Raw genomic sequence first — 17785 nt, 5'->3', positions numbered from 1 at the left:
TCCTAGCATCTCTGAGCCAATGTTTCCTTATCTGTAAAATGGAGGGCTTCATCACTTTTGGGATTCAATTCATTTTTTCCATCCTTTTTTGACTACCTACAATTAACAAGTGAGATAAACATTGGAAAAAATTATAGACAGTTCATTCTCACTTTTCATTTCATGACCCCTCCTACTTTTACAAATGCTAGCTGGGGAAGAGATGTGAGCACCACAAGAGGGAAGTAGTTCATTTTAGTGACTGACATCCAGAGAACAACATGCTTGGTCCCCCAGCATGCTTCATCCTCATCCTTCTCCTCTGCCAGCTCATAGGTGAGTCCATATTCTCCTGTTCTCCTGACTGCCTTCTCCATCCTGAGGTATACCTCTAGGCTTCTGGGTCCACTCTGGGAGTCTGGCCCAACTCAGGAAGCTCTGCCACTTCATTTAATATATTTTTGTAATCTGTGGTTTCTAAATCAGAGGACAGGAAGAAACTAGAAGGAGAGGAGAAAGAATGAATCTGGGGACAGCCTCCCCCTCTGACTGTCCCAGGGAAGGAAGGGCTGAAAGAAGGGGTGTTGGGTAGTAGAATGACCTGTGTTCTAATCCAGATTCTGTCATGAATTAAATAAAGAATGTTATCTTCCCCAGGACTTAGCCCTCCTTCCCTTTGAGGGCAACTTTAAAATCAAAATGAGATCATACAGGTGTATATTTATTTATTTATAAATATACATTTTAAATATTTCTACTTAAACATATTTATAAGTATACATTTAGAAGTGTATTAGAAAATATTTAGAAAAATATTTTAAATGATTATGCATGACAACAATATTAGTAGAAGGAAACATTTGAATTTTCTCTCTTAACTGAGCAATTCAATCAGTCTCTACTTAGAAAACCAGCTCACACTGTAGGTACTTTATGTCTAATACCATGAAGGACTGAGGACTTTTCTGTTCCTGTCACAAGGATTCTGGTCTTTGAAGATTTTACTATCCTCAGGGCTCTCAGAAAGGACCTGGAGCCCCATAAGTTAGAGATATCTCTCTGGTCATCAAACTCATGGGGTACCACCATGAAGTCTCCCTCTGAGGACTTGGCTGGTATGTTTATATGTGCCCCAGCCTGCCTGAAGTGACCTGCCCAAGACCCCATAGTCAGTCAGTGCTCCCAATCCTTTCCTCCCCACCACCTGGCCTCACTAAGCGTTCAGCAGACTGTTGCTCTCCTGAAGTTCACTAGAATGTTGCATATTTAGGAAGCACCTGGTTCTAAGCAGGTGGTCCTAGAATAGGTTTTCACTTTAAAAACCACTCCCTGAATAGAAATAGTGATCAGAAGTGGAACTTGAAGGTGAATTGGGGGAGCACACAGCAGAGCTTTTCAAAACCCCAGGTGTCCATCTGAAACCTGAACTGTGGGCAGCAGGGTACATGTGTGTGCCCTGCTCCAGGAGGCTGTGGACAGCCTGTGTGGTACATTGCCCATGCCTGAAAGGAGTCCAAAATTGTCCTTTATCTTTTCTTTATTGTGTCTCTATTGTGTTTCTGAAGAGCTTAAAGAAAGTATGGGGGGGGGGGGCAGCGCCTGGGTGGTTCAGTTGGTTAAGCGACTGCCTTCCGCTCAGGTCATGATCCTGGAGTCCCGGGGTCGAGTCCCGCATCGGGCTCCCTGCTTGGCAGGGAGTCTGCTTCTCCCTCTGACCCTCCCCCTTCTCATGTGCTCTCTCTCTCATTCTCTCTCTGTCAAATAAATAAATAAAATCTTAAAAAAAAAAAAGAAAGTATAGGGGGTGAGAGATGGGAAGGGGTGATGGGGCGGAGGCTTAGGGACTCCTCTTCCATCAGGGAGGCTTTGACTCTATACAGTAATTTACATGTTCGATTCTGCATAAGATTTCGTTTCATAAAAGCAAACTCCTGCTTAAGAAAGAAAAAACCAATTTTGGAATCTACTGCTCCTTACCCAACTTCCCCTTAATTAATGTACCACAGAAAGAGAATTTTAAATCAGTGCCAAGACTGATACACATGGAACAAAGGTTTGCAAACCTCCCAATATGCCACATGCCTTTGCCAATACTCCAGCCCTAAACCGCCACATTCACATTCAAGTTCCCTACTGCTCTGCCCCTCACTCATCTCCCCCTACTCCCTCTTAAGCTCTTCAGAAACACACTGAGGCAGTGCTACAGATCTCAGGGGTGTTGGGGGCATAGCTTGGGAAGCCCTGCCTTAGGAGTCCTGGCTCCACTGACTTAGAGCATGTCACCATGACCCTTGGAGCATCAGTCTCCTCATTGTGAAGTGGGATGGGACTAAGTAGTCCCTAAGACCTCTCCCAGCTCTAAGATGCTCTGGTTTCCATGAAGAGGATGCTACGATATGCTGGTACATTCTAATGGGGGCACTGCATCCTGGGACAGATGCTTGGGGACCACGCCAGCAAGCAGGAGGTGAGCTTTACATCCTCCCCTACCTTGAAGTCTTCCTCCTTGGTACCATCCCTTAATTCTGGCTGTACTGATAATGTCCCTTCCTCTTAATCTAGCTCCTTCCCTCCACTCAACTCTTGAGTCTTGTGGGGGAGCAGGTGAAAGGGAGGAGGTGATAACCCAGAGGAAAAGGAGGTGGCAAAGGGGAGGAGCTGTTTACTTTCCTGTTATGAAGGGCATCTTAGGGTTGACTCTTTTGATTCCAAAATATCTGAGTCTCGGCCAGGACAGAAGACAGAAGGTCTCCTGCTCCAGCTCCCTCCACCTCCAAAGGCAGGTTGGCAGGGAATGCTTGCTGCAGGAGATCTCACCATGCATGGTGACTGGACATAGTGTTTTGCTGTGAATTAGCCGGTGAATGGTCTATAGGCATTAGGTTCCACACCACCTTCTGAAAAGCTCATCCTGCTGAGAAGCCATCCAGAGAAGTTTTGGGAAATCTGTTTCTCACTTCTAGCCATCCTTGAGGAAATGAGAATTAAAAATGAGAAGCCTTCTCAAGGCCTGTTTCATAACACTGCTCCTCGCCCTTCCCTCCCACCTCCTACTGTGTGGTGGAAGGCTCTGTACTTCTCAAAATGCTTTCAAATCCATATTCACCTTTCATCCACCCCAAGTCCTGGCAAATAAAGATTATTTTTCTCTTTGAGAGTTGAGACTCTCACTCAACTCAACATTATAACTCAAAGTGGTAAATAACAAGGCAGTAGTAGAAAGAATGCAAGCCTCCGACACAAAAGAACCAACCAGCTTCTCATCCCACATCTACCACTTCCCAATTTGGGACTTTGGGGAAATCATTCAGCATCTTGGAGCCCCAGTGTCCTCATCCATAAAATGGAGCTTAATTAACCTCTATCTAATGGAGTTACTTTGAGGATAAAAACGTGATGCCCTTTAAACCAGTTTATGAGCTAAGGAGTGACACCAAGTGTTTGTTGCTTATTACAGAGGAACCAGAATGAACCCAGGTTTTCTGACTCCCAGTTAGGCCAGAGCACCACCTCTTTACACTGTTCCATGCTGCCTGGCAGGAGAGGCCATCCCCGCCCCTCCCTGGGTGCAATCCCAGAGCCTACCACCAGGTAATCTGGAACCTAATGCCTGTAGACCAATTATTGGTCTACAAATGGTATGTCCAATCATCACCCAGGAGAATAACTCCTTCTGGGGAATTTAAAATGGAAAAAGAAGTGACATTTGTGGTGGAATTTCGGGGGGTAGGTGTGGTGAAAGAGGTGGAGACTTGTTCAGGGAAGGGCTTTGAACTAGGTTTTATAGGTCTTGAATATGATTTGGATGGGCAGAGAGAAGGATAAAGCACAAACAAAAATGTGAGGTACAAAGGACACTGGGGGTCAGGTGAGGGAGGAGACCTGGCTGCTTGTCTGGTGATAGCAAGTGGTCCCCAGCTTCATATCTTCCCACAGCATCATATGGTCATCTTGCCCTTGGAGCAAAACCCCGGGGTTTCTCAGATAAGTCAGCCCAGGTCATGTGATACTGCTGAACTAATTACCATGCCAGAGGAAGGCTACCACTTGAACTGGGTTCCTGTCAGTCTTACCTGACACACTTGGCTGCTATAAAATGAGGAAAGGATGAAGTGGATGCAGAAAAGGCAAGTTAGGACATTCACTACACTGATCTAGGTGGGAGGGTAGATGAGTTTCATGAGGTCCAATCCTCCTAGGCTTTGTAGGTGGGTGTTAGTAGCCACTCATTCTCTAGAGTCTTTCAATTTTACAGATGACATTCAATCTCTGTATTGTAGGTTCCCCAAGTGCCTACTACATCCCCTTTCATAACCCATACAGCCACTTATTTAATGGCTATCTCCTCACTCCATGAGTACAAGGGTCAGGATTGTATCCCTCCCTAGTTATATCCTCAGCTCCTAGACAGTGCGTGGCACAAATATGGAACTAAATAAATTCTTGCTAGAGGAAAGAATGACTGAATTAAGAAAACATGACCTACATAGGCAAGGTAAAACTTGGTAAGACTGCTGCAGGTGGAAAAGCCATCATAGAATGCGGAACTTCAGGTCAGCCTTGGATAGCTGAGAGAAGTCTCTTGTTTCTGGATCCCTTTTCACAGTCAACTATGGGAAACTCTTCCCACAGAAGAGGAAACAAAACTGGCTAGCACTCATTAACCCCTCCCCTTATCGTCTGAACTCACACTTGGGGAATGGCATGGAGCTACTTTCTTCTTTCATGACCCCTCTATTCATCCTATAGATATAATTAAGATAGAAACAATATACTCCCTCTAGGCTTGTGTTGACAATTTGCACTGTGTCATCTTCCAATTTCATCCTAACAAGAAGCAATGAATTTGGAGACATTTTTTAATATCCTCACACAAAATTCACCTGTCTTGGCATTCACACAGAGAATATAGCACCACATGTCTGAAGAAGTGAAAAGAATGATTACCCATGTCTAAATGTGTGTACACATGCTATAGTACTAAAGTAATATCCTTGCAGTTGGCCACCTCCCCAGTTTAAACATCTCCCCCAAACCTTGTGTGAAAATCCAGGGTTACACCTATTTGGAGCCAAGTGATAACCAATCTGTATTTGACTGCAAAATATTCACCTTATTGTTGAAGTAAAAGGATGCAAACATTAGATGATCAGTCAAAAATTCAAACTGACACTGACTTTGTAGCATGTACTGCGACTATTTTGACACCGTTGAAATTATCAAAGACAGAGCCACTGGAAACCATCCTGCTTTAGTATTTAGGGATGCAGGGGAGCAACTTTTTGAAAAATCAGATTACTGGGCGCCTGGGTGGCTCAGATGGTTAAGCGTCTGCCTTCGGCTCAGGTCATGATCCTGGAGTCCCTGGATCGAGTCCCGCATCAGGCTCCCTGCTCCTTGGGAGCCTGCTTCTCCCTCTGCCTCTCTGTCTCTCTCTGTCTCTCATGAATAAATAAATAAAATCTTTAAAAAAAAATCAGATTACTTAACAGAATGATTTAATAAAGACTTGAGAGATCCATAGTATATATGCACTGACTGATGGGGGTGAGGAGGCAGAAATGTTCGAAAACAGGAATCAGCCCCTCAAAAAGGCATTTACCCAGGGGGAGAAGCCAGTACTTTTGGAGACAAATTTACCAAAAAAAAAGGTAGTTAAGATCCCAAAACTGTAGGGGCGCCCAGGTGGCTCAATTAGGCGGCTACCTTTGGCTTGGGTTTTGATTGCGGAGTCCTGGGATTGAGCCCTGCATCTGGCTCCCTGCTCAGCCAGGAGATTGCTTCTCCCTCTGCCCCTTCCCCTGCTCATGCATGTGCACTCTCTCTTTCAAATAAATAGATAAAAATCTTTAAATTAAAAAAAAATCCCAAAAGTGTAATCAAGGGACTAGGTCAACATTTTATAACATCAGGATTTCCTTTCTCTGGAGCACTGGTAGAGCACTTGTGCTTAAAAGAAGGTCACCTCTGGGTTCCTGGGTGGCTCAGTTGGTGAAGCATCTGCCTTGGGCTCAGGTCATGATCCCAGGGTCCTGGGATCGAGGCCCACGTCAGGCTCGCTGCTCAGCGGGGAGCCTGCTTCTTCCTCTGCTTCTGCCTGGCCCTCTGTCTGCCTCTCTGCCTACTTGTGCTCTCTCTCTATATATCAAATAAATAAATAAAATCTTTAAAAAAGAAAGAAAGAAAGGAAGGAAGAAAGAGAGAGAAAGAAAGAAAGGTCACCAAAGGACATGAAGGGGAAATTGGATTCTGTGAGACACAAGGGCTTCAGAATTGACACCTGAGCCCTCACTGCTGAAAGGGAGGGAGGGAGAGGGCTGGAGCAGGCACAAGGCTCCAGGGCCTTCAAACTGAGCCATAGTGGAAAGACCCCAGCCTCCGGAGAGAGAGTGACATTGAGTTAAATCCTCAAATCATCACTTACTAGCTTTGTCCCTTTGGACAAGTTATTTAGGTTTTTTTGAATCTCAGTTTTCTCATCAATCAGGACTTAACAAACTTTCGCTGTAAAGGGTCAAATAGTAAATGTTTTAGTCTTTGCAGGCAATATAATCTCTGTTGCAACTACTCAACTCAGCCTTTGTAGTGAAAAAGCAGCAATAGATAATATGTAAATGAAAGAACATGGCTGTGTCCTGGGGCACCTGGCTGGCTCAGTTAGTTGGGCATCCTATTCTTGGTTTCAGCTCAGGTCATGATCTCAGGGTTATGGGATAGAGCCCCTCAACAGGCTCTGCACTCAGCACAGAGTCTGCTTGTCCCTCTCCCTCCCCCTCTGTTCCTCCCTATCCCAGCTCTCTCGCTCTTTCTAAAATAAATAAATAAATAAATAAAATTAAAAAAAAAAAAAAAGAACATGGCTGGCTCTGTCCAAATAAAATTTGATTTACCAAAATACGCAGCAGGCCACATTTGGCCCATGGACTGTATAGGTTGCTGATCCCTGTGTAAAAGGATCAAAATTCCTAGTTTCCAGGATTGCTTTAGGTCTTAGGCATAATCTCTACAATAAATGTTGGCACAGAATCAACCCTGATGCATAGTAACTATATTGGGAACTATTTCTGGAGTAGTTGAGTTTTGGGTTTTTTTAAAGATTTTCTTTACTTATTTGACAGAGAGAGACTCAGCGAGAGAGGGAACACAAGCAGGGGGAGTGGGAGAAGGAGAAGCAGGCTTCCTGTGGAGCAGGGAGCCCGATGCAGGGCTCAATCCCAGGACTCTGGGATCATGACCTGAGCCAAAGGCAGACACCTAACAACTGAGCCACCCAGGTGCCCCGGAGTAGTTGAGTTTTAACAGGGACTATAGAAATAAATCTCTAGTGAAGCAATTTTAGATATCTGGATAGGCCAGTACAGGAATTTGTCTCTTGCTAGAAGGGTAATGAGTTGCATCAGTGCCAGGGTGGTAGAAAATATGATTATAAGACTCAACACCAAAAAACCCAAATAATCCAATTAAAAATGGACAGAGAACCAGAATAGACACTTTTCCGAAGAAGACATACAGATGACCAACAAACACATGAAAAGATGCTCAACATCACTCATTATCAGGGAAATGCAAATCAACCACAATGAGATACCAGCTCATACCAGTCAGAATGGTTAGTATCAAAAAGATTATAACAAGTGTTGGCAAGGGTACGGAGAAAAGGCAATCCTAGCACGCTGTTGGTGGGAATGTAAATTGGTGTAGCCACTGTAGAAAACAGTACGCAGTTTTCTCAAAAAGTTAAAAATAGAAATACCCTATGATCCAGTATTTCTGCCACTGGGTATTTACCCAAAGAAAACAAAGACAGTAATTCAAAAAGATATATGCACCCCTGTGTTTATTACAGCATCATTTATAATAGCCAATATATGGAAGCAGCCCACGTGTCTCTCAATAGGTGAAGGGATAAAGAAGATGTGGTATAGGGCGCCTGGGTGGCTCAGTTGGTTAAGCGACTGCCTTCGTCTCAGGTCATGATCCTGGAGTCCCGGGATCGAGTCCCACATCGGGCTCCCTGCTCGGCAGGGAGTCTGCTTCTCCCTCTGACCCTCCTCCCTCTCATGCTCTCTGTCTCTCATTCTCTCTCTCTCAAATAAAAAAGAAGATGTGGTATATATACACAATGGAATATTACTCAGCCATCACAAGGAATGAAATCTTGTCATTTCCAACAACATGGATGGACCCAGGGGGTATCATGCTATGTGAAATAAGTCAGGCAGAGAAAGACAAATACCATATGATTTTACTCATATGTGGAGTCTAAAACAAAGAAACAAAAACAGAAACAGACTCATAAATACAGAAAACAAACTGGTGGTTGCCAGAAGGAAGAAGGGGTGAAGGGATGAGTGAAATAGGTGAAGAAGATGAAGAGGTACAAACCTCCAGCTATAAGAGAAATAAGTCACAGAGATGAAAAGTACAGCACAGGGAATAGAGTCAATAATGTTGTAATAACTTAGTATGGTGGCTACAGTTATCATGGTGAACACTGCGTAATGTATAGAATTGTTGAATTACTATGTCGTACACCTAAAACTAATATAATTATTGTATGTCAACTATATTTCAATTAAAAAAAAATATGGTAACAGATCAAGCTTTGACATGAAGTAGAACCTGGATGCTTGGTCAATCGCACAGAGCCAATTAGACACAATGTCCAGGGCCCACAATAGTTTGAATTTCTTTCAGAATCAGAAGAAAAATAAATATAATAATAATAATTAATATGTAATAATGAATGCAGCTGGCATTACATTCATTTTTATACCAATGCAGTCATAAAATATAATTTTTAATATTTTTTTATGGATGAAGGACCAACTAAGGCAAAAGTGAATACAGCCTACAAAAGTCATAGTGCAGCCCAGCAGCTGCCTCATTATAATACAACTGTCAGGAGCCTATAGCTTGTTGCTTTGTTAGATTTTAAAAAGATTTTCCTGGGGCACCTGGCTGGCTCTGTTGGGGGAGTGTGTGATTCTTGATCTCAGGGTTGTGAGTTTGAGCCCTACATTGGGTGTAGAAATGACTTAAAAAGATTTTCCTTGTTTCTTCTTTTTTGTGCTTTCCATGATGGAATTAATAAAACTTCTCTTAGACATTTCAGCATGATGCATTATGTTAAGAGGTAGAAGGGAAAATAACTGGGTTTTGTACTTGTATGGAGAACACCTTTAAGAAGACTTGGGTTCTGGTTTTAGTTTTGCCACTATTTGTGATCCCTTGAATACTTTCTCTCAATCTCTGTTGTTTGTTTTTCTCATTTGTAAGCGATGATGGATGGGGCCTTGATCCTGTGGGTACTGATGTGGTCTCTGCCTCTTACTGACTGTGTACTTCTAAATTTCCTTTCTGCTCTGTGCTATCCCGAGTCTGTCCCTCAGATCTTAACAGGGTACTGATGTGGTCTCTGCCTCTTACTGACTGTGTACTTCTAAATTTCCTTTCTGCTCTGTGCTATCCCGAGTCTGTCCCTCAGATCTTAACAGGTAGAAGACTCATTCCCCACACTTGTTCACTGGAAATGCTCCGTGGGCCACTTCTGGAAGCTTTTTCCACAGCCGTTCTTAACTGTTTTCCACCTGGAACCACATAACCAGTGGTGGTTGTTTATAAGTCATACTTTTTGAGGTGAACTAAGATTGTGGTGACACAAAAACTTCTTGGGGAAGTGAACCCCTACTACAACTCCTAGTAGTTGGGGGTGAGCATCATGAGTCAGTCTAGGCATACTGTAGAGCGTCCAGTGCTCTTTGGCCTTTCCACTCAAGGACACTGAAATTAAAGTGAATGAGAACCTCACTCGGGGATGATTTCGCACTCTAATCTATCATAAAACAGAAGATGAAACACCCGCAAGCTTCCCAGCTATTGTTATCATTAAGAACTTAGAGCTCCCTTCCCAGTGTCCCGATCTCTGCTTGAGAACAACTGCCCCTATGCCAGGCAAGCTGCTGCTTCTGCATCTGCATCAAAGTCAGCTCTCCAGGAGCAATCTGGGAGTCCAAAGGGAGGATTGGACAGTAACCTCCCCACTTGTCCCCTAACAGGAACTTGTCCAAGATGGAGCTGGGCCTCATGACCTACCTCAGAGAATGGTCTTTCCAGCCTGAGGTCTCTGGGAAGGGGTGGGTTCACCTGCAGTCCCTCCTTTCAGGCAAAGCATTCTGACCTCAATGCCTTTGTGTGAGTGAGGTTTCAAAGGGCTTCCCAGGGGCTGGTTGGGTTGGCCCCAGAGGGTTTCTTGGGACCTTCCCAGGACCCAAAACAGGTGAGTAATTGGTGGCAAGGGCAGGGACTTAGGTTTATTTTATGGTTCTCTGTGTCTGCAGGGCCAGCAACCTCTGGAGCTCTGAAAGAACTGGTTGGTGACCTTGGTGGGTCTGTGACTTTCCCTCTGAAGCTCCCAGGAATTCAGATTGATAGCCTTGTCTGGATCTTCAACACAACCCCTCTCATCACCATAGAGCCAAAAACACCAGACAAACAAGCCAATGTCATAGTGACCCAGAGTCATAACAAGGAAAGGCTGGAATTCCTACATGGAAACTATTCCCTGAAGCTCAGCAAACTGGATAAGAGTGACTCGGGTGATTACCGCGTGGTGATATACAGTTCTTCCTTCAAAGACCCCTTCATCCAGCGGTATGGGCTGCGTGTCTATGGTGAGCAGAATTAGTTCCAAAGGTGGATGACTGCCTTCATAAAGTGGTAAACTCTCTGATATTGGAGATGTTCAAGCAAAGGTTGGATAAACATTTGGCAAGAATGTGGAAGAGGGAACTCCTGCATGGATGAAGTAAATGTAGCTCACCCCTCAGGCCCCTTCCTACTCAAAGATTCTGCAAGAGGCAGTGTAGTGTAGAGGATGGGTGATAGGGGAAGCAGTGATCACACAAGTCAAATGCTGGCTTCTCTACCTACTAACTGCATGGCCTTAGCCAGGTTACTTAAGCTCCGTGAAATTTCATTTCCATACCTTTAATGGGGAGGAAGGTGATATCTATCTTAGAAAGATTATTGTGTATAAACATCAATTATACCTCTTTCCCTACAGATTCCAACCAATTGAAAAATCCACACAAGAATCAAAAGGAAGATAAAAATATCAGCTTTATTTTTTCTGGTGAAGCTAGATAGGAGAAATATTTTCCCCCAAAGTCTAGACCTTGGAGCCCATTCAGGGAAGATGAACTTACAAAACAATTACTCAACCAATTACAATAGCTGCCTTACTCACTGAGCTGTAGGATCAGGGACAACCAGAGATGGGCCTCCAGGTTTGCCCTTAAGAGTTAGGCCATGTACCTTGATCCAGGTGTGTCCTCCATATAGACATAGTTGAAAGGAACAGAGGGTATGCAGTCAAACTAGCTGGGGGTGGGAAAGAAGGGCAAACCACATTTAGACAGCAATCTTAACAGCTCAAAATAGAGAGAGGTAATAAAGAAGTGATGTTGGATGTCAGACTCTTTCCATCTCATCAATGAACCAATTGCTCATCCTCTCAGGGAGAACAATGAGCACGAGAAAGAGAGGAGGACCAAAAATAGTATTCCCATACTATTCTCTCCTGGAGAGTAAAGTGAAAGTCTCTTCAAGGAAGCCTGAAGACAGAGGAATAGGGAGCCTCTAAAAAAGATAAAATTAGCTCACATCTAAAATGCATCTAGCACAAGGCTGGCCATATAGCTTTGCTTCGAAAATGGCAGCTGCATTCTTGTTGAATTATTATTATTATTTCTGTTGTTACTGTTGTTTTTATATAACTAGGAAAGCCGACCTAGACAGTTCTCTTTCCCAGATAAGAATGAGAATTCTGCTATGAATAGCTTCTTCCTCTCCACTCTGCAGCACCCCAGAGAATCAGGTCCAAGCTTTACAAGAATAATTCAGAAAAGGCATAGTTTCCACTCTTGGTTGTCCGTTTCTCTTTTGCAGAGCACCTGTCAAAGCCCAAAGTTACCATGGGTCTGCAGAACAATGAGAATGGCACCTGTGTGACTAATTTGACATGCTTCATGGACCAGGGAGGAGAGGATGTGACCTACAGTTGGGAGTCCGTGGGGCAGGCAGCCAATGAGTCCCATAATGGCCCCATCCTCTCTATATCCTGGAGGCTGGGAAAAAAGGGCATGACCTTCGTCTGTGTGGCCAGGAACCCCATCAGCAGCAATTCTTCAAACCCCATCTTTGCCTGGAAGCTCTGTGAAGGTAACGGTCTCTCTTCTCTCTCCAGGAGCCTCTGTCTCAGGACCTATACCTTCTTCAGCTCCTGGTCCCCATGGGAACAGCCCATGAAGACTAGAGGCCCCTGGGAAGTCACCAGACTGGGAGGAAGGTGGCAGTTGCTCCACAAGTTGGGTCATTTTCCCTAGCTGACTCTTCTCCCTTCCCTGTGCCTCTACCCATTCTCTCATTAAAGGTGCTGCTGATGACTCAGAATCCTCCATGGTCCTGTATGTCCTGGGGGTGCTCTTCCTGTTCAGTGCCTTTGCCCTGGTGCCAGTTATTCTAATTATGCGAAGAGAAAGAAGAAAAGGTAGAGCATGCACTATTTTTGCCTTCAGCCTCATTCATGCATTTGCTCCCTCATTTCTTCAACAAACATATGTTGAACTGTGTGCTGGAATTGGTACTAGGCACTAAGGATACAGAAATGAAGAGGTCATATTCTGTGTACTCAAGGAGAACACAATCATCTTGCACTCCTTAATTCTGGAGTAAGAGAGTGCTTGAGTCCATAACTTATCTTCTAAGTCCAAAGTCCTCCTAGTTCCCTCTCCAGTGCTCACCCCTCTCTTTCCCCAAAGAGCGACTTACTGGTGTGATCCTCCTACTGACACAAGCCTTACACTGCTGACTCTGTTCCTCAGACCTGGGAGGTGATGGCTTCCAACTCTGAGGTCCCATACACCAACACACTCCAATCCCTTCCAATCCCTATCCCTGGTTAGAGACCCCAAACCATACCCAGTCCTCCTCATTGGATCAACTCCAGAGACCTCTCTTTACTCCCCACCTCAGTCTAGACACACTCTTCCTGGAGAAGGCTACCTCTGTCTCTCCATGCCAAACCCCATGCTCTGCATCCCTAAACCCTCCTACTGATTTTTTCTTCTCAGCTTCCCCGATACTGTCCATGTGGAGTGTTGGGGAGGGACCTAAGCATCAGTTGTGTATAAATTGTAGGTGTTAAGATCTTTCCTCCCTCTTGAAAGCACTCTGAAAGTGTCTCTGACTTTCTCTGCTTCCCCTTTGGCTGCCTTGGTCCACAAATTGGGAAGTGAAGAAACCAGGGTAAACAGTTCATTATGGGATTTCCCTGGGTGTAGCACGGAAAGTCCCATGTCCCAGAAACCAGCATGGTGATCAGTTGTAGGGAAACCAGCATGGTCACCCTAAGTGGGTCTTCCAGGGGGTAGGCTGGTGGGGGTGGTGAATCAAAGGAAGGTCAGCTCTGATTCTCTCCCACCTTGGTTTCAGAGTCCATTGAAGAGAAGAAGGGAATAGATACTCATCAGGAAGTTCTTAACTACTACCCCTCTTCTGGAGAGACTCCAGTGTATGACACAATCACCTGCGTTAATGTGAGTCCTTTCCCATCTTTCCTGGGACCTGATCTTCCTCTCTAAGGCCCTCCTTACTTTAGCTGAGATTTCTCTGTGGACTTGGGCAACATGGAATATGAGGATGTATAGCCCTTGAAACTCAACACACCTGTGTCTCCTTAAGTCCTTATGAATACTTTCTCATGCAGGAGTCAGTGACCTCTTGTTCTGAGCCCCTGGTTCTGACCCGGCCAGTAATGCTCACTCTGTGACCTGTGGAATCCTCGCTTCCCTTCACAGCTCACAAGGGCCACTCAACAGGCCAAATTCCTTTTGCAAAGCACAGCAGGTAGGGAAGTGTGACTTTGGCCTGATGTTTGAGTTACGGTGTCAGAACACTGGCTATAGAGATGCCTTTTCCATCAGAAGGCTCAGGGGCCCACACTTTCAGAAGGCTCTAGGCCCACACTCAAGGCTTTCTAGGCGTGGGTCACCAAGCTGAGGTAAACAAACACATTGTCAATTCAAAGGAAACTCTTTGAAAAAAAGATGATAAGAATAAAGTTTAAAGAAACTCAAATAATAAGACAATTTGGAGACATGACCTAGATAGACAACTTTGAAAGGCCACCAGGAATCACTGTAGTCCCACCTGGGCTAGTTCCTTAGAGGCCATAGAGCACTTTTCCCCATTGGCCCATTTAGTGAAGAAATAAAAGCACTTTGGGGCCTCAATGCCAGCTTCAGTGCAGCCCTTGGTGTTTCAGGTTGCATCTTCCTGTGTTTACCTACAACTTTCCTGAGAGGAGATGTTCCTCCTTCTTCTCTGCTCAAGACACACTCCCAGGAGACCACAGGACTGTCCTGGGTGTTCAGGAAGAAACTTCACTGACCCAGGACACTTTTCTCCAGCCTGGAAGTTGTTTTTGCTATTGCTGTCATTGTAGTTTTATTGTTTTGACCCATCGGTCATCCTCATATATTTGCTCCAATGGCCCTTTAAGCTAATAGAAAAGTTTACTTGCAACATTAGCAACATTACTTCAAATTATCCTTCAATCACCTTAGGCTGCTCCTAGCTCATGGGACTTCTATATCTTATACATTTTTAAATTTATTTAAACACAACACAGTTTAAAAATCAGGCAATTGCTTCTTGCACTCACCAACAAGAGCTCCTCCCTCTTCCCCATTCCTGGTCCAGAACCTCTCTTCCTTCTTGCCCTTCCTCCTACCTCTGCTTTCCCTTCTGGATTCTGGGTGTCTCTCTGGGCTTGTCTAGGTGACCCTATGATTTTTTTTCTCTTTTTAATAGAATACTATTCCAGAAGAAAATCCAGTAAATACACTTTATTCCTCTGTGCAAATACCTCAAAAGGTAAGAAGCTTTAGAGCTGAGATTCACCTTACTTGTCTCATTCTTTTTCCTGGTTCAAGTTTAGCTGAAAATGTCTTGGGCCCCAGTGTTCTTGTATTCTCTGATATTAAAAGTTTTCCCAGTCCATCCCCATTCCCTTTGCTTAGGGTTACACAAGAATATATGGAATAAATGAGAATTATGTTTTAGGAGTTGAATGGAGTAATATGGAATAAATAGAGAGGGAGAGAGGTTCTAGGTAGGGATGATCAAGAAAATCAGTAGGATCCTGAGGATTTGGATGGAGAAAAGTCCATGGCTTGGGCTGTGCCTCAGAGGGGAGGGATTGCTGGGGAGACAACTCCAGCTTGCTTCTGAGCCACCAGTAAGCTGGAGGCAGGAGAGATTTCTGTTACTTTTCTTTGGTCTAGCTGTGTTACATATGGTTTGCACCCTCTCCCCAGTCAAACTACTAACATGCTAAGCTTTAAAGCTTATTCCTTCATGTTTCACACCTGGCAGAAGCAGTGAGACCTTCTTATCTCCCCTCCCAGCCAGGTCAGAAAAGATGAGAATGAGCAAAACAGTTTGCATAGTAGTAGGAAAGTAATAGGATTATTGGAAGTAAAGTTCAGTTCATTAAGCATTCAGCAAAGTATATGTGGTTTAACCTTTAGTAATAGTTTCTCTATAGCGAGAGGTTTGGGTTGGGTGACCTTGGCAAGGAAGGGTGTCTGGGATGGTGGGGTCTTCTGGTGGGATCCAGCACCTTCCCACCTCCAACAATCTGCATCTTTGTATCTGCCTAACAGATGGAGAAACCCCACTCTCCACCCACATCATCGAACACACCAAGGTTATTTGCCTATGAGAATGTCATCTAAACAGCAGTGCATCCCTTCTGCCTCGCCTCAAAGAAAATAAAAAAAAAATCACTGAATTGACCAGAAATATTGAGGAAGAATAAAGAACACTGACTTCCTTCCAGAATAACTATCTTCTATGCTCCTTCAGATTTGAGTTCCTAATTCCATCCTCTCCTGAGAAATCTCCTCAAACCCCAAATGTGTAACTATCCCTTCCTGGAAATATTATTGTGAATTTATCAGCCAGCCCCAAGCAAGAGGCTTAGAAGTATCTCTATTGAAATGTAAATGTACTGTCCATCATATGAATGACAACTCCCATTCCAGAGCTTGGAGATCAAGACTACACGGAGAGTCTGGTGGCCAAAAGAGTGAGAACACAGGAACGGCAGATATTTCCAGAAAAAGCAGATGTAGCAGCCAGAAATGGATTCATTAACCAACTCATTACCTATGTGCCTGGCACTGTGCTGAGCTTACATTGATTTTGCTCAGGTGTGCTCTCTGCTCTCATGAAATTGGTTCCTCATGAATGACTTCTGTGAGCATTAGCAGCAGATCTGACCACAAATTCCCAATAACCAGAGTCAGGTGTGGAGCCATAGGACTTGGGAGCCAAAGGGCATAAGGACAGAGAAGCCAGGCAGAAGACTGGGTTTGGCTGGATGGATACTCCAAAGTGTGCCTGACCTGAAGACAAGAACCACGGCCTCAGCTTCATTTACACTCTGCTGCAAGTGAGAAGCCAGGGCCATAGGGCCTGTTCAGAAGCCCATTTCAATGGAGAACTAAACCTGAAGACACATTTAGAATCTATTATAAAAGACTTGGAATTAGGGGCGATCTTGTGTAAATATTTAAAGTCGCATGATTCATTCAACTCATATTTATTGAGGATATCTGCCAGGTCAGTCTGGCAAATAAAATAGACATAATGCCTGCCTCCCTTTTTAGAGTTTACCTTTTTAATGAAATGAAAAACATGGGCCGGAGGATGGTTGCTTTTGATATGTTTCTGGACACATCTTGAGCGAAGATATTGGGAAGGGATCTGATGCCCCAGATCTGAGGGGTGCAAACTGTCAAATGACAAAGCTAAAACAGTTTTGTTTGAAGTCCTTTATTCAAAAGAAAGTAACCCATGGATTGGGGGAGCTCAGTGACTCAGAAGTGGCATAGTCTTCTCAAAGGGTTTCGGGCAAGACCAAGTTTTACAAAGCATTAGAAGGAGCAACATGGAAACAGGGCACAATTGGTTAGGAGGGTGGAGATTTCCTGAGTAAGGTGAACGTCCCAAAAACGGGTGAGTTTTCTAAGACACCCTTCTCCCACCGCTATCCACATCTCACAACCTCTTGCAAGGAGCTGGTTGCTTTCATGCAAAGTAAAGTTTTTCATTACATAAAAAATGAAGAATCAGCCCTTAAAAGAGAGGTGGCTGGTGTAGGGGAGGAGAAATTGTCCCTTCTTTCTTTCTAGGTTCTTTGGCTGGTATAATAATTAGATTGACAGCGTGCCTGGGTGGCTCAGTTGTTAAGCATCTGCCTTCGGTTCAGGTAATGATCCCAGGGTCCTGGGATCGAGCCCCGCATCGGGCTCCCTGCTTCACAGGAAGCCTGCTTCTCCCTCTCCCACTCTCCCTGCTTGTGTTCCCTCTCTTGCTGTGTCTCTCTCTGTCAAATAAATAAAATCTTTAAAAAAAAGAGAGAAAAACCAGTCAAGCAACTGAGGCCTTTATACCATTCTGAGCTAAGGAAAGGGGTAGGGGTAGGGGTCTGAGGTTTCAAAGGGGAGGAAGGCGAGTCACAGGAGGATGAGAAGAGCAAATGTTTTGTATACAGTGTTTGCCCTGCCATGCAGATAATCTCTCAGATGAAAACATTACCTCTGGTAGTGGCTCTCTTTCTGGTACAGGCCTCCTTTCTAAATTTTATTAGGTAATTAATGGAGAAGCAAAAAACTTTTTCTGAGTCTGCTGGGTCTTGATTGACTTCAGTTCAAAATAATCCACATGCCAAAGTGTG

The 17785-nt window shown here is 44.3% G+C and overlaps 1 protein-coding gene across 2 annotated transcripts; it reads left to right on the top strand.

Annotated features, from left to right (window-relative positions):
- Window positions 1-222: 222 nt before the first annotated feature.
- Window positions 223-16703, top strand: SLAMF7 (SLAM family member 7). 2 transcript variants are annotated; one of them, XM_006744420.3, is made up of 7 exons: window positions 223-315; window positions 10320-10652; window positions 11929-12201; window positions 12413-12529; window positions 13474-13577; window positions 14854-14916; window positions 15708-16703. In XM_006744420.3, exons 1-7 carry the CDS (start codon window positions 261-263, stop codon window positions 15777-15779), a joined length of 1017 nt encoding a protein of 338 aa, XP_006744483.1. In that variant the 5' UTR covers window positions 223-260; the 3' UTR covers window positions 15780-16703. The 2 variants fall into 2 exon arrangements, with proteins under 2 accessions (XP_006744483.1, XP_081681435.1); XM_081825309.1 differs by lacking the exon at window positions 10320-10652 and having other exon boundaries at window positions 234-315.
- The last annotated feature ends 1082 nt before the right edge of the window (window positions 16704-17785 follow it).

This window comes from Leptonychotes weddellii, chromosome 6 (genome assembly GCF_054177405.1).
Source record: "Leptonychotes weddellii isolate Sample4059 chromosome 6, ASM5417740v2, whole genome shotgun sequence".
Taxonomy (NCBI): Eukaryota; Metazoa; Chordata; class Mammalia; order Carnivora; family Phocidae; genus Leptonychotes; species Leptonychotes weddellii.
Note: the sequence above shows the minus strand (reverse complement) of the source record. Positions and strands in the feature narration are given on the sequence as shown.